The following is a 14,273-nucleotide window of genomic DNA, read 5'->3' as shown; positions in this document are numbered from 1 at the left end:
CTGAGATCGAGCGGAAGCTGGCAGAGAAGGACGAGGAGATGGAGCAGGCCAAGCGCAACCACCTGCGGGTGGTGGACTCGCTGCAGACCTCCCTGGACGCGGAGACGCGCAGCCGCAATGAGGCCCTGAGGGTGAAGAAGAAGATGGAGGGCGACCTGAACGAGATGGAGATCCAGCTCAGCCAGGCTAACAGGATAGCCTCAGAGGCCCAGAAGCACCTGAAGATTGCCCAGGCCCATCTGAAGGTAACAGAAGGTGGGACTCTCAGAAGGGAGCTGCCCACAGGTCTGGTGAGGGCCCTGGGCTAACACATATGAGAAAGTGGGAGCCACTTACCTCCTGTACTTGGAGGCTTGAGGAAAGAGAACTGATCAGACCCCAAGCATGTCCTGGACCAGCCCAGCCCCTGGGCCTAGAGAATAGACGAGGGGATGTGCCCCTTGGCCCTACGCTTGACGGAAGGTTTGTGAACATGGCATCGGGTGCATCAGACCCCGAATGGGAAGCCCTGATGGGATGGGTGCAGGTCTCCAACATGCTTCCTCCCCCCGCCCCCGCCAGGACACCCAGGTCCAGCTGGACGACGCGGTCCGCGCCAACGACGACCTGAAGGAGAACATCGCCATCGTAGAGCGGCGCAACAACCTGCTGCAGGCCGAGCTGGAGGAGCTGCGGGCCGTGGTGGAGCAGACGGAGCGCTCTCGGAAGCTGGCCGAGCAGGAGCTGATCGAGACCAGCGAGCGGGTGCAGCTGCTGCACTCCCAGGTGAGGCGCTCGGGGGCCACGCACAGAAACCTGCCGAGGGCCAGAGCCTAGCACGCCTCCGGAAGTTCTGAACCAGGTGCCCTGAGTGAGCGTGTCCAACCGGGATGGCAAATTACTTCGTCTCCTGGGCCATCCCTCCTCTGCTAGTCGTGGCACCGCCTTGAGAAGGGGGCCTACACTTTGAAGCTAATGGTTGCTGATGTCCACCGAAGTCACAGGCCTGGGAGTCGTGGATTGCTTGCTGTAATTTGGCACCCCTGATCTAGAGGACAGCCTCCAGCTTGCTCTGTAAAGATGAGATCCAGGGAGTTTAAAGAAGTACAAACGCATCCACGTGCAAACCAAATTCTCGATGGAACACCACTGTTCCGCAATCCCATACACCCAGTCACCGGCTGTTCTCCGCAGTGAGTTTTTGTGTCCATCTTACGGCAGGGTCCCATGGGGCTTTTATCGGTAATCTAGTACGTGTGGGAATGACGTCATGCACTGACGCTCTCCCCTCTTCCTTACTCCACTACATTCTTTTTCTAACTATAATCATTTCCAGGATATTGTCCTTGTAAACAAAGTTGTTCCCATTTTCCTGGGAATGTTTTCATGCTCCTGAATAGACATATTACTAAAGATGTCAGAAGTAGAACTGTAGACCTTTTGCTGCTTGAAGTCTTTCTTCAGAGCTGAGTAATTTTAGATATAACATCTAGAACATATCTGTTTTCATAGGAAAAGGCAAAGCAGATACAAAACATGGAATATACAATAACAAGGTACAACAAATAAACAAGGAATAAACAAAAGCAAGACTTTTTTTTTAAGTGACTAGTTTTTTGGGGAGCCTAGGTGGCGCAGTCTGTTAAGTCTCCAACTCTTAGTTTTGGCTCAGGTTGTGATCTTGGGGTCGTGGGATAGAGCCTCACGTCAGGCTCTGTGTTCAGCATGGAGTCTGCTTGGGATCCTCTCTCTTTCTCCCTCTGCCCCTCCCGCTCGTGCCCACGCGCTCTCTCTCTCTCCCAAATAAATAAATCTTTAAAAATAAATAATAAAAATAAATTAAAAATGACTAGTTTTAATTTTCTGTGGATAAAAGTGTAGAATCTAGTAACAAAGTATATATTTGATAGTTTTCTCTACCTATACCTAGAACACCAGCCTCATCAACCAAAAGAAAAAGATGGAGTCAGACCTGACCCAGCTCCAATCAGAAGTGGAAGAGGCGGTGCAGGAGTGCAGGAACGCCGAGGAGAAAGCCAAGAAGGCCATCACCGATGTGAGTGACCGCTCCCCTCCCGCCCCCACTAAAGACGTGAACAAGGGCCCTGGGTCCCGGCCAAGCCACTGCACCATGACAAGCCAACTCTTACCGCTGCGTGGGTTGGCGGGCCTCGGGAAACAGACACCAGGCTGGGAAAATGCTGATCCTTGAGGGACAAGGGGCCCTGGGCCCAGTTCTTTTAGACCTCTCCCCTGACCCCAGGCTGCCATGATGGCAGAGGAGCTGAAGAAGGAGCAGGACACCAGCGCCCACCTGGAGCGCATGAAGAAGAACATGGAGCAGACCATCAAGGACCTGCAGCACCGGCTGGATGAGGCCGAGCAGATCGCCCTCAAGGGGGGCAAGAAGCAGCTGCAGAAGCTGGAGGCCCGGGTGCAAGAGCTGGAGAACGAGCTGGAAGCCGAGCAGAAGCGCAACGTGGAGTCGGTCAAGGGCATGAGGAAGAGTGAGCGTCGCATCAAGGAGCTGACCTACCAGGTGAGGGCATGGTGGCTGCTCTGGGGGGCAGTCAAGGGCAGATGTGAAAGCGCTTCCCCTGCCCCACTTCCTGGCCACACAGGCCCCATGCACAGTCACTGTCTGGGAATGCCACTCAACCCCCTGGCACCTACTTCTTGAGAAGCTGTCTTTAGATTAATTTTCTTTCACATTCCCTGGAGTCCTTTTGGCTTGAGTCCATGATTTTTTCTAGCGAATGAGAACCTATTTCTACTTCCTGAAAGCTCTTTTAACCAGCGTTTCCTCGGGGTTTTTTTTAAGAACCCAAAGTGTTACCATGAAGGCTTTAGCACAGTCCACAGAACCTTTCTACCGGCCTGAAAGGGAAGGACATAGTATGGCACTTTCAGGATAAAAGTCAGAGATGGGAAAGACTCAGACCTTCCCCTGGAACTTGTGGGACAACAGATAGATGGCCTTAGATAAAGATGATCCCAAAATGTTCTAAGACCTGCACCTGTGTAGCTCAGAGCTTTTGCCCTTGACCTGTTATTTTCCCAGTGCGCCTAGGAAGGAAGGCCAGAGAAAGGGGGTATTGGTCCCTTTGACAGCTGGATGTGAGAGCCATGGGACAGAGCTACAGCTGGAGAGCGGCAGAGCTGTCGTGTACATAGGGGGAGAGGCACCCTAGCACATACAGTGATGACGAGATAGAAATGATCAGGTGACATTAGGGCCAGTGATCCTGGTGCCCAAATCTGCCCAGTGCAATCCACATATCTGATAGGTTAGAATGGTCTGCCTATGACGGTGCCCCCTTCACCCTGTGGTCCTCATTAGTCCTCTCAGCTCACTCTAAAACCACCGGCCAAGAGCATCGACGGGGCTCCAGGCTGGGGCTGCAACAGCCCCGATAGCTCCATGTTATCAGATGGAGGAATTCCATTTGGTTCTGGGTCCCTTGCCCCACTTCCAGCTTTAGGGCCACAGCCCTCTTTGCTTTTTAGATCCAGACTGAGGACCTTGCTGTGGCCTTTGACCTACAAGTTGAGGCAGAGCTGGAATCCAACACCCCCCTTCTTTGACCTGGCCCATCGGAGGGAGGGAAGGCAGCTGAGGCCTGGGGAGAAGTGACGGATTGAGGGAGGGAACAATGATTGCACTTGCTCCTCCCCCAAATTGGCTTCTCCCATCCATCCACCCCCAGACGGAGGAGGACAAGAAGAACCTGCTGCGGCTGCAGGACCTGGTGGACAAGCTGCAGCTGAAGGTCAAGGCCTACAAGCGCCAGGCCGAGGAGGCGGTGAGTTCATGGTTTTCTCCACTCTGTCAACACACCTCCCATGTGTGAGAATCCACGGGCATCAGCCCCAGCATGGGGACTAGACGTTTCACGTGTCCGTGTGCTCAGAGCTGGGTCGGGCACTCTGAGCGAGCACAAGCAATGCCTACAGACTGCTGAGAACCCATACTCCAGTAGACCTGAGGGAAGGCAGTGTAGCTGCTAAGCAGGCCACGGGGCCAGACAGTGCTCAAGGCTGGAAGGTGGCCGTGGAAGTGAGCCCAGGAGAGGACCTGACCACAGGGCAGTGGGGAAGACTCTGGGTGGGCAGAAAAGTGTGAAAGTAAGGTGTCGATGAGCACACATGTGCAGGAAACCCCGGAGCTGGGAGCATCTATCAGAGTCCTAGCTGGGCAGATGCTGTGAAGCTGAATTCTGAATGGGACTGGACCAGGCAGCATGTAATTCATCTCAGGCAGTGGGTGGCCATGCAGGATTCTGAATGCTGGCAAGTTGAGGAGGGTGCCAAGCCAGGAGCAGGATACCCTTGGCAAGGCAGTTGCAGGAACATAGTAGAGGGGTGAGAGCCCTGAGCCCTGGCTCAGGGACAGGGAATCCCTCAGACTGGGAGGCTGGGAATTTCCACCTCCTCCCCCTCCCCCTGCTGCCTCTCACCTCAGCCTCCCCGTCCCCGAACCCCTGCAGGAGGAGCAGGCCAACACCAACCTGTCCAAGTTCCGCAAGGTGCAGCACGAGCTGGATGAGGCGGAGGAGCGCGCGGACATCGCCGAGTCCCAGGTCAACAAGCTGCGGGCCAAGAGCCGCGACATCGGCGCCAAGGTGGGTCCCTCCCCTGGGCCTCACTAGTCGCCCCATGTCAGCACATCTGCCAACATCAGTGGCCCTCAGAATGGGCACTCCTTACCCTATATTATGGCAGACCTGGGGGTCCCACAGCACCCATACCTGAGAACCCCCTGAACCTCTGAAGAAAGCCCAGTCCCACCCACTAAACTACAAAGGCCCCCAAGTGAGACCCAAGATCCCCGAGGCCAGAACCTCTCCCTCTAAAGCCATCCCCTTTAGGCCCCTGAAAGCCCTAGAGATTCCTCCCCACACCCTACCTCCCTCTTGCCAGCTGGCCCCTCACACCCTTTACTCCTTTCTCAGCAAAAACTGCATGACGAGGAGTGACACCACCTCAGGAACCCCCCTCTTGCCAACCTGTAATAAACCTGAATGCCGGACTCTGCCTGCGCCCCGTCCTTCCCACCACCGCCGCCAGCCAGCCAGCAGCTGTCTTAAAGCTCCCCAGCGGAGGGAGGCCCTGCCCCTGTGTCAGAGCTGTGGGAGCCCAAGCTTTCCACATCTACAGAGGAGGCAGCCGAGGCCCAGAGAGCCCTGGTCAGGAGAGAAAACAAAGGTACCAGAAGGGTGAACCAATTCTGTGTGCCGAGAGACAGAATTTTCGTGTCAAAGCTGAAGCTCCCCTCCACCTACCCCAGCTCTGGGCTGCAGGGGTTAAAGGTGTCCTGGGACACCCGTTCCCTCCCAGATGAATTTCCCACTGACACCAGGAGAGGCTCAGGGCTCACTGGGGGTGGAGGTTCGTAAAGGGGTTGGTACAGGTCCCATTCTGGCCAGCCCCTTACAAGTAACCCAAAGGGAGTCCACAGAGCCTGAATCAACAGGCTCTGTGGACCAAAGCCAAGCGTTGCTTGTTTCATTTTGGCCTCTCACACGGGCACAGATGGGCACAGGTGCATGAGCAGGTACACACCGTAGATCACACTTCCACTGTCTCTGAGCTCCCACCAGGGACAGTCTAGCCCAGGTTATATGCCTGCCCAGGCGACAGGGCTGGTCCCAGCCCCATTCGGCTCCAGGCAAATCCCTGCCCCCTGCTGGGCTTTATAGCCCAGGTTCTCCTAACTACCTTCTCATCCCTTCACCTGGCACCCCATCTCCTAAACTGCCCTGGCTAAGCCCCTGCTATGCCTCCTCTAAAGCCTTGACCCCACCTCCCCCAAGGGTGGCCAATCAGTGTTGAGAGTAGACTATGCATAGAGCCCTGAGAATGTTAGCAGAAACCCAGAAAAACACAAAATCCAGTTGGTTCTAGCCCTGGGGAGGCTGCCAGTTCTGGTGAGGAGCCCGGACATGAGGACAGGAAAGTTGGAGAAGTCAGACCCGGACAGACCCACGATTATCACCAAGGGGAGCAGAACCACTCTACTGGAGTTGCAGGGTTTGGGCAGGGCTTGGGGGCTGGGGCCTGCCTCTGGCAGGAGCACCCCAGAAAAAAGGGAAGGTATTTCAGAGCAGGAGCAAACCAGCATTAGAGGGATAGCAAGCCAGCTTGTATGAGCCACTGAGTTAGGCCACGTGGGTGGGCAGGGACATCCCAGCTGCCCCGGACTATCACGGGACAAGCAGGGCTGATTCCTGGGTCGTCGCAGTGCCTACTCTCCAAACACCCCCAGCCAAACTCTCCCATAGCATTCACTGCAGGCAGGCATGGCTGTCCTTCACTAGCCTGTCTCCTTCCCAGGCTGTGAGTGCCCAAGGACAGGGCTGCCTGTCCCCTCTGAATCCCTGGGGCCCAGCACAGGGTCTGCACACAGGAGATGCTCAGGAAATGTTTGCTGAGGCCCTGGCAAGCTGGGGGAGCGGACGCATTGGTGGAGGGAGCTGGAGATGAGGCTGGGCCATTTTTTTCCTGAGTTAGCGGGAGCTCAGTACTGTATCCTGATCACCTGTTGAGATGTGAGGCAAGCTAGGTTCTCGTCCCAGCTCTGTCACAAGTGAAGAGGTCACTTCCCGTAATTGGACTTGTTTTCTCTTATGTGAAATGAGGGCATTGGACCAGCTGATGTCTAAGAGCTCTTCCAGAGCCAGCATTTCGGGAAGTTCTGCCCTCATCTGCTGCCACCGGCTGACCTCTCTCCTGTGGCCTGTGGGCCAAGTCCTCCCCACACCACAAGGGGGAGCTCTACACACGCCCCAGGCAAGCACCTGGCTCCAAACCCACTAACAAACCGGTGCGCGCAGGTGGGCACTCACATGGGAAAGGCTTGTGCCTTCTCAGACACAGGACTCTGGGAGCCCAGCCACCAGGCCCACCACAAAGTGACCCGGCACACAGATCGTAGAGCGGAAGTCTGGTGTTGAAGGAAGTCTTCAGCACCTTCAGTCCGGTCCCCCTTCCTCATGGCTCAGACCTGGTTGCAGAGGAGGGACCATGACCATTTTTGTGAATACTCCCTGGCTTTCCTGATCTGCCTGATTCCTAGGGAAGAAAAAGACTCACCAGTAGGATTCGAATCTTTTAATTTGGGAATGACCAGCTTCTTCCTGCCCTCCCTCCCCAAAACACCTCCTTCCTGGTAGAGCTTCATCGGGAGCCAGATCTCAGAGCACTGAGCCCCACAGACAAGTCCCTGGTGACTTCTCAGGCCAGACTCCATCTCGGAAGGCCTGGCTGGGGAGCAGTGGGCTGTGGGCTAGTGAATCCAAAGAAAAAGTGTCTGGGCTGCACTGTTCCTTTTGTCTGGCTGGGCCTAGGAGCCAGGTAGCTCAGGGTCACTGCTGGGCCTCTGTGAATACGGAGCCAGGCCGGGAAGGGCATGTCAGGATCAGGGAGCCGTGGCACAGGGTGGAGGGGGCATGTCCTCTCCCCAGAGCACAGACACTCACCCTGGGTGGTCCTGGGAGCCATCTCGGTCCGGTAGATCTTGAAGGCATCGTAGGCAAAGACGGAGACCAGGATGATGCCAAACACCTGTGGGAGCAGGCGCGTAGGCGCAGGGATGACGCAACGAAGGCCGCCGGCCATCACGTACTAGGGAGAGGGAGGTGGGCGGTACGGGGCTCGGTGGGAGCCCAAGCCCGGGGCGCCGGCTTGGGCTTGTGGGGAGGCACGGAGAGTGTGCAAACGCCAGCCAGAGGCCCTTAGGGCCTGGGGAGCTCTGTGGGGCTGGACTCACAAAAGCAGCGATGGCAGCTCCATCCCGGGAGGTCACAGCTGCAAAGGAGACCACCAGGAAGATGATGATGGCACTGACACAGCGGAGGAAGTCCTGGGGGATGGGGGGGGTGCAGGGTCAAAGGGAAGTCAGAGGGCAAGAGAACATCACCCTGAGGTTTTCCAGGCTATCCAGAGGCTTGACCCTCAGGCACTGTGAACCCCTACATGGAGATACCCCTGGACACGATATAAAGCACTTGAGAGAGAGCCAGGGAAGGGATGCAGGTGAATGCAGAGCGTCCAGGACTAGGAGCCAGGACTCCAGGTGGGGCAGGGCTGGGGCATGGGGCCAGGAGGGCCAGGGCAGGGGCGGGGTGGGACCTTGGGTGAGTGGGAGGGCATCCCCCTCGTCAGTGCCTCAGAGCTGTGAAATCGGTGTAGGGGCTGGGCCCCGTACTGCCCCAGGGAAAGGACAGAGGCTGGGAGGGAAAAGGAAAATTTCGCCTTCAGAGAAGAAAGGGACCAGAATGGTGCGGGGGCAGGGTCCCTCACCAGACAGGGCCAGTTCAGCCGATCGAAGCGCAGGTAGTACTGGGTGGCGTAGAGGAAAAGGAAGGCGAGCGTGATGAAGAACTCCAGCAGCGCTGCGGCCATGTAGGCGGAGATGGAGGCCGTGAAGCAGATGAAGATGATGAAGGTCAGGGCCTGCAGGACCAAGTGTGTGAAGCTTGCCAGGAAGGAGACACAGGCCTGGCCAGATTTTTTGCCTTCCCCTCCTCGGGAACTCCCCCAGGCTGGCCCCCACCACCCATCCTTGGAGGTCTGCCCATCCCTGGTAGCGGAGAGCCACACTCCAGGGCGTTTGCCCATCGAGGGCAGTCTCCAGCTTCCCAGCTCCCCCAGCCCCTGGCTCCCAGCAACCCCAGCAGTTTGACCAAGCTGCACCCCTCCAGGGGGCATCATTCTATGGAACCCACAAAAGAGGTGTCCTGCTGAAGCCCAGGGTACAGAGTGAACACCAGCCCCTGGAGTCACGCCCACAGCAGCCCTGCACCCCAGGAGGGACCCCCATCCCACAGTACTTTCCCCACTCCCAGATGTCTGAAACTCCTCTAAACAAGAACCAAAACAAGGCCTTTGGTTCACACCAAGAGACAAGGTTTAGAAGGCAGATGCTCCATTGTGGACTCTAAGGGACCCTTCAGCTCTGGCGATGTCGGTGACATATACTCAGAGAACTTAGGTTGAGACTAAGGTCTTACTAAGTGACAGGGGAAGATTCTGTCCTGAGAGCAGATGTTCACGGGGGGGGGGGGGGGGGAGAGGGAAAAGGGGGGGGGGGGGGGGGGGGGGCTTTTTTTCCTAAGACCATTTCTTCCTCCTGCCGCTGAAGCTGCGGTAAGGGCCTTCAGATGGAGAGGTAGCCAGAGGGCGGGCGGGCAGGGAGGTGAGGGCAGGGCAGCTGGGGCAGGAGGGGTGTCCAGAGAGGCCGGGAAAGGGGACCGCTGAGGGGCGAGCCCAATGGGGGCACTGGGCAGGGAGGGGGGTAGTGGGATCAAACTGGGAGAGATGGAGGCTCCAGGTTGGGGAGGTGACTGTTACCAGCTCAGTTTCCAGCAGGATGCCTTGGAGGGAGGAGAGGAAGGTCTTGTCCACAGCGAAGCCCTGGAGCCCCACAGCTGCCCCCTCTGCGGGGGGCCCGTCCCGGCGATCCCGAGCACTGAGCATCTCCGTGGAGCCCACCAGGCACAGCCCCCACTGCCACTGGCCCAAGAAGGGAACTGGGAAGATGAAACCTGGAGAGATGGGAAAGCAAACAGGAGCAAGGAGGCACTTGGAGAAACCTGCAAGAGAAGCGGGCAGGCCGGCCGAGGGGCCGCCGGGGAGGCTTGCCCAGATGGGCCTTCTCCCAGCTGCCCAGAGTGCCCCTGCTGGTGCCTGCACCAGCCCCCCAGGAAGCACATGGGGAAGGGAGGGGAGGGGCGGGGCGGGGAGGAGTGGTCAGCCCTCCCCTTGCTGGAGCCCAACCCCCACCCAGAGAAGGGGAGCAGGGAGGAGGGGGGAAAGGAGGAGGTCCACACAGAAACTGGGAGGAGCTGGGAGGTGAGCCGAGGAAGGAGCTAGACTAGGAGCCCCCCAAGGACCCAAGCCTGAAGAAGTTTGCATCCCCCTCCCCTAACTCCCGTCTTCCTGGCTGTCTTTTCTCCCTTTTCCTTTTAGGGAGGGTGGGAGCTGGAGCCCAGCCCAGGCAGCACCCCCCAGGACCAGGCTGTAGCAGCCAAGACTGAGGACAAAGGCAGATTGTTGGGGGGACAAGGGGGCGCTGTGTGCCTGCTGCAGTGCCTCAATGGGCCTCTGTCTCTCCAGCATGCCAGGAGGGCAGCCTGACCCCCACCCCAGTGTTCAGGGGTAGGCCAGGGAGCCAGAGAAAGGGAGGGATGGGAGGCCACAGCGGAAACTCTGGAAGGCAGGACAGGGTAGTAGGTAAGGGCTGACCATGCGGGAAGAGAAGGGATCAGGCTGGGGAGCCTGGTGTTCAGGCACCAGGGACGCCAAGACAAATTAAGCCATTTTGAATACAGATTATTTATTTGGATAAGTCTCTCCATCCTCAATAACAGCCTCTTCCTCAGAGCCTAGTAACTGCACCAAGGTATGTGCAAAGTAGATGTCACTGAGTGTTGGATGGATAGATGGATGGATGGATGGATGGACGGACGGACGAACACATGAAACGAGGGGCTCTCCATTGGGAAAGGGGAAAGTAGCAAGAAAGTGCTTGTGCTGTGCCAGGGCAGCTGGGGATGGGAGAAAAGGAAGAGATGGGGGTGGTAGGCTCTAGAGCCTTAAAGACCTTTCCCAAGAGGAAATGCCAGGATGTCCTCTTCCGGCGGCCATAAGCAGCTCTGTTGCTTCACCCCGCATTTCCCACCCACTCCAAAAAGTGAGACGTGCGGTTCCCCCCAAAGTCCCCGATCCTGCCCCACGGTCCTGCTGCTCCAAGTAGTGCTTTGGAGGGGTCGAGCATTCGGGCGTCCTGGCTCACCGTGGCGGGTGGTCCGGCCAGGAACCAGGCACGGGCGGCACGGCTAGGCCATCACTCGCGGCCGCACACACACACAAGCCAAGGAGACACGGTAGAGCCTCTGTTCCAGGCAGTAGCCATCACGGGCACCCTGCTCGCCAGGGCACGGCCGCCGGTAGAAGACGGTCTGGTTGTGGTAGAGCAACTCCGAGTTGCCGAGGGGGTCCATGTGGGAGCCCGTCTGTAGGCTGACACAGTGTGAACACAGGCAGCGGGCGTGGTACAGGTCCTGGGGCAGCCGGTTCAAGTCCCTGTCCAACCTGTGGGGGTAGCACTCATCAGACCCTGGAGGGAGGCTGGCGGGGCGGGCAGGCAGGGGATGGGGGGGGCGGGGGCCGGAGTGGTGATGCTGGAGGAAGGAAATGTGGTGAGGTGGGCCTGGCTTTTGTCCCAGCTCTTGTACCCACTTGCTGAGTGACCCCCTCCCCTCTGGGAGTTATTTTCCCCTGCCGGCAGTGAGGGGCAGGGACGGTGGGGTGGTTTTCTGGCCCCGGAGCCTTGTGGAGGCAGGGGAAGGTGAGCGACCTCCACCACCCAAGCTCTGCTTCCATCTGACGTACCCGCTGGGCTCGGGCATGAGGTTTCTTTTTGTAATTGTTATTACATTGTTAGGGTTTTTATTATTATTATTATAAAGTAAAAACTGCTCTTACATCCCAGTATGAAACACTGTAAAGTGAGGACATCAGTCTCCCTACCAGTCCACCTCCCCAGAGGGAGCCGCTGTCAACAATTACCTGCACATCCTTCCAGACACTTTTCATGCATCTGTTACAAGCACATGTAAGCGTGCACGGTAAGACTTATTTACTTATTCTGGGGCGCCTGGGTGGCTCAGTCGTTAAGCATCTGCCTTCAGCTCAGGTCATGATCCCAGGGTCCTGGGATCGAGTCCCACATCGGGCTCCCTGCTCGGCGGGAAGCCTGCTTCTCCCTCTCCCACTCCCCCTGCTTGTGTTCCTGCTCTCGCTATCTCTCTCTCTGTCAAATAAATAAATAAAATCTTTTAAAAAAAAAAAAAAAGACTTATTTACTTATTCTGAAAGGGTTTTGTGGCCAAAACAACACTTGAAATGTAGACGCTCCAAAGGTCTGGACCTCCCAAGGGCTAGCAGGAAACAGCCGCTGGGTTGTAAGACCATTCTCCATACAGACAAGCCCTCATGAGCTGGGGCTCAGCTAGAGCCGCGTTTCCCAGCGTGGGTTCCCTAATAAGTACCCTGCAAGAAAGGGGGCCCGGGGCCAAATGAGTTTGGGAAACGCTGAATTTATGGTTTCTTTTCTGTGGACTTCTTGCAACTTTTAATGTGCTGGGCACATTATGAATCTCCGAGGGGTGAGGGCTGGAGCAGCTTTCCCCACACTTCACTGTCACCACTTTTTTCTGAGCAACAGCCTGTGGGATGAGCATCAAAAAGAACACTTTGGGGAAGATCAGCCAAGTAGTCATCAGGGGTTCGCGGCCCCCAAACAAGAGTTCTGGACCCCAGCCAAGTCAGCCATCTGGCACCCAACATCTCCAAAGTGGTTCCCACCTCATTGGAGTTAGCCCAGGACCCAGCCAGACTTCCAAGACCACTTCAAAGCATGATGACCTGGAGTCTCCACCCGGGATCTAGTCTCAACCTAAGCTGACCTTCTCCTTACCCACTGAACTTGTCCAGCCATCCCCAAAGCCAAGGCCAAGCCAGAATTAGACTTATGGGGAATGGGAACACAGGCACCCCAAGAAGACGCAAGACAGGGATCCCTAAGGCCCTAATTTTTAATATTTTGCATCATTGTTCCAATTTCTGTGCTTCCTAATATGTTTTGCATCATGGCACCAATAGAGAATTTTAATATTTGTGTGGCACACTGAACGAAAGAGTAAGACCGCCCATAATCACAGATAACCACCCCCAGAGTGGAGGGTTTCACTAGCTTGGTACACTTATAACCCACCCAGGGACCGGGGCAGTCACGTTGGGTATCGGGGTGCTTCATGCCTGTAGCATGCCCTTAGTCCCTGATATTTCAGTTAGAAAAACATGTCCCATTGTAGGAACAGAAGAAGAAGGAGGGGGAGGAGGACGAGAGGAAAAGGAGAGAACCAATCTTTTCTGTACTAAGTACAGATTTTACGTACATTATTTCACCTGATCTCCATGTTGGCCTGGGGGGTATTACCTCATTTTACAGATGAAAAAAACTGAGCTTTGAAACCTTAAGGAAGTGGCTCAAAGTCACCCACTAAGAGTGAGAGCTAGAACCCAGACTAGGCCTTGCCTAACACCCACACCTTTATGGCCTCTCTGAGGGGCGGGCAGGCTGGACTTGGGTGGAACCCCCCCCGGGGCCCCTCACATACACCCTGATGGACACACGTGCTAGCATTCGGGAGGGGGCGACAGACTCACTCATATCTCCAGGGCGAGATGGACCTGCTGTTGAGGGGTCCGTCTTCACTGGCCCTGCAGGATTCTGGGTGGTGGGTGAGGCTAGTGGCCTCTTGGGGGAGCTTGAGCACAGTGTTCCCCTTCAGAGACTCATGAGCGGGGTCCTGCCTTTTGCTGGGGCAGCATCTGGGCCAGTGGGTGCAGTCCTTCCGGATCCGAAAATTGAGGCTGTGGGTTCCCATGGCCATTACCAAGAACACGATCACCTACGGGGAAAGGCCAGTGAGAGAACTGCTCTCAACTAATCGGGGTGCTCCCTCCCCAGCTGTTCCCTGAGAGCCTGGTTTCCAGCTCCACCTGGCCCCCAGCCCCAAACCCGGAGCCTGGCCTCTCTCCACCCTCAGCAACGTCTCAGCCCCCGTCGGGCCCCCTCGCGCTCACCTGGTTCATGCCTGATGCTTCTCGCCCAGCCACAGTGCCGTGCTGGCTGACAGGTAGGGCCTTGCAGAAGCAGGCTGACTGGAGCAGCTGGGGCGTCCTGGTTTTATTTTCAGCAAACCTGTTTTGTTTATTCAAATTTATTTCCACGACCTTTTGGAGGGAGTGACCTGACATTAAAGAACAAAACAAAACCAAAAAAACCCTGAAAGTGTTTCCAAAAGCTGCTTAAATGTTATATTCATGGAAGTTATAATTCACATCACACCTGGGGAGCCTACTGGGGAAAACCTGTTCTTTGCACCTTTCTGGGTGTGGGGTCAAAGTAATAGTATTCTGCTATTCTGGGCATTGGAGAACTGGCATTATGGGAATTTCCCTGGTTGGCTTGGTACCCCAAATTCGGGAACATCATCTGGTCTGTCTTCAAGAGGCTTCATTTCCATGCTCCACTGAGGGCCTTGTCTCAGCCATTCCCTTTCTTCTCAGACAGCCTCCTGATCACCCACCTTAGTGAACACTTCCCTCTATCTCCTTTGACCCTTAACCCTTCTGTTCTCTGACCCCTTCCTCGCTTTCAATGACGCCAACATCTAGGACCCCCATCACCCAAGACTTCTTTCTCATTGTCCATTACCCACTCC

At 56.3% G+C, this 14,273-nt stretch overlaps 3 protein-coding genes across 4 annotated transcripts in view; 1 reads left to right on the top strand and 2 right to left on the bottom strand.

The window, feature by feature from the left end:
• The window catches only part of MYH6 (myosin heavy chain 6), a 9,626-nt gene extending 4,671 nt beyond the window's left edge, over positions 1-4,955 (top strand). Inside the window, 7 exon segments of the mRNA XM_032404769.1 lie at positions 1-245; positions 562-765; positions 1,910-2,035; positions 2,243-2,518; positions 3,687-3,782; positions 4,467-4,601; positions 4,932-4,955. The exon segment at positions 1-245 is cut by the window's left edge and continues 4 nt beyond it. Coding sequence (XP_032260660.1) covers positions 1-245; positions 562-765; positions 1,910-2,035; positions 2,243-2,518; positions 3,687-3,782; positions 4,467-4,601; positions 4,932-4,955 — 1,106 coding nt within the window.
• A 61-nt stretch (positions 4,956-5,016) lies between these two features.
• Positions 5,017-9,768, bottom strand: CMTM5 (CKLF like MARVEL transmembrane domain containing 5). 2 transcript variants are annotated; one of them, XR_004299498.1, is made up of 6 exons: positions 9,331-9,768; positions 8,281-8,433; positions 7,748-7,840; positions 7,458-7,542; positions 6,825-7,357; positions 5,022-5,162 (listed from the first exon to the last, which is right to left on the bottom strand). XR_004299498.1 is itself a non-coding variant. In XM_032404768.1 (5 exons), the coding sequence occupies exons 1-5, from the start codon at positions 9,454-9,456 to the stop codon at positions 7,344-7,346; spliced, it is 471 nt and encodes a 156-aa protein (XP_032260659.1). In that variant the 5' UTR covers positions 9,457-9,768; the 3' UTR covers positions 5,017-7,343. The 2 variants fall into 2 exon arrangements, 1 of the variants encoding a protein (XP_032260659.1); XM_032404768.1 differs by having other exon boundaries at positions 5,017-7,357.
• A 1,049-nt stretch (positions 9,769-10,817) lies between these two features.
• IL25 (interleukin 25) lies at positions 10,818-13,641 on the bottom strand. Its single transcript, XM_032404527.1, has 3 exons — positions 13,633-13,641; positions 13,213-13,457; positions 10,818-11,073 (listed from the first exon to the last, which is right to left on the bottom strand). The coding sequence occupies exons 1-3, from the start codon at positions 13,639-13,641 to the stop codon at positions 10,818-10,820; spliced, it is 510 nt and encodes a 169-aa protein (XP_032260418.1).
• Positions 13,642-14,273: the final 632 nt, after the last annotated feature.

The sequence above is a fragment of the Phoca vitulina genome, unplaced genomic scaffold (genome assembly GCF_004348235.1).
Source record: "Phoca vitulina isolate PV1807 unplaced genomic scaffold, GSC_HSeal_1.0 scaffold7, whole genome shotgun sequence".
NCBI classification, from domain to species: Eukaryota; Metazoa; Chordata; class Mammalia; order Carnivora; family Phocidae; genus Phoca; species Phoca vitulina.
This window is presented reverse-complemented; position numbering and strand designations above follow the sequence as displayed.

Bases quoted from the DNA above. Each gene is read 5' to 3' on its own strand.
- CMTM5 (XM_032404768.1), bottom strand. From the start codon at position 9,456: ATGCTCAGTGCTCGGGATCGCCGGGACGGGCCCCCCGCAGAGGGGGCA. The intron at 8,434-9,330 runs GTAACAGTCACC...TTGGTCCTGCAG, and splicing joins TCCTGCTGGAAACTGAGCTG to GCCCTGACCTTCATCATCTT. The intron at 7,543-7,747 runs GTGAGTCCAGCC...CTGCTCCCACAG, and splicing joins GAGCTGCCATCGCTGCTTTT to GTGTTTGGCATCATCCTGGT.
- IL25 (XM_032404527.1), bottom strand. The intron at 11,074-13,212 runs GTGAGTCTGTCG...CTACCCCCACAG, and splicing joins ATCTCGCCCTGGAGATATGA to GTTGGACAGGGACTTGAACC.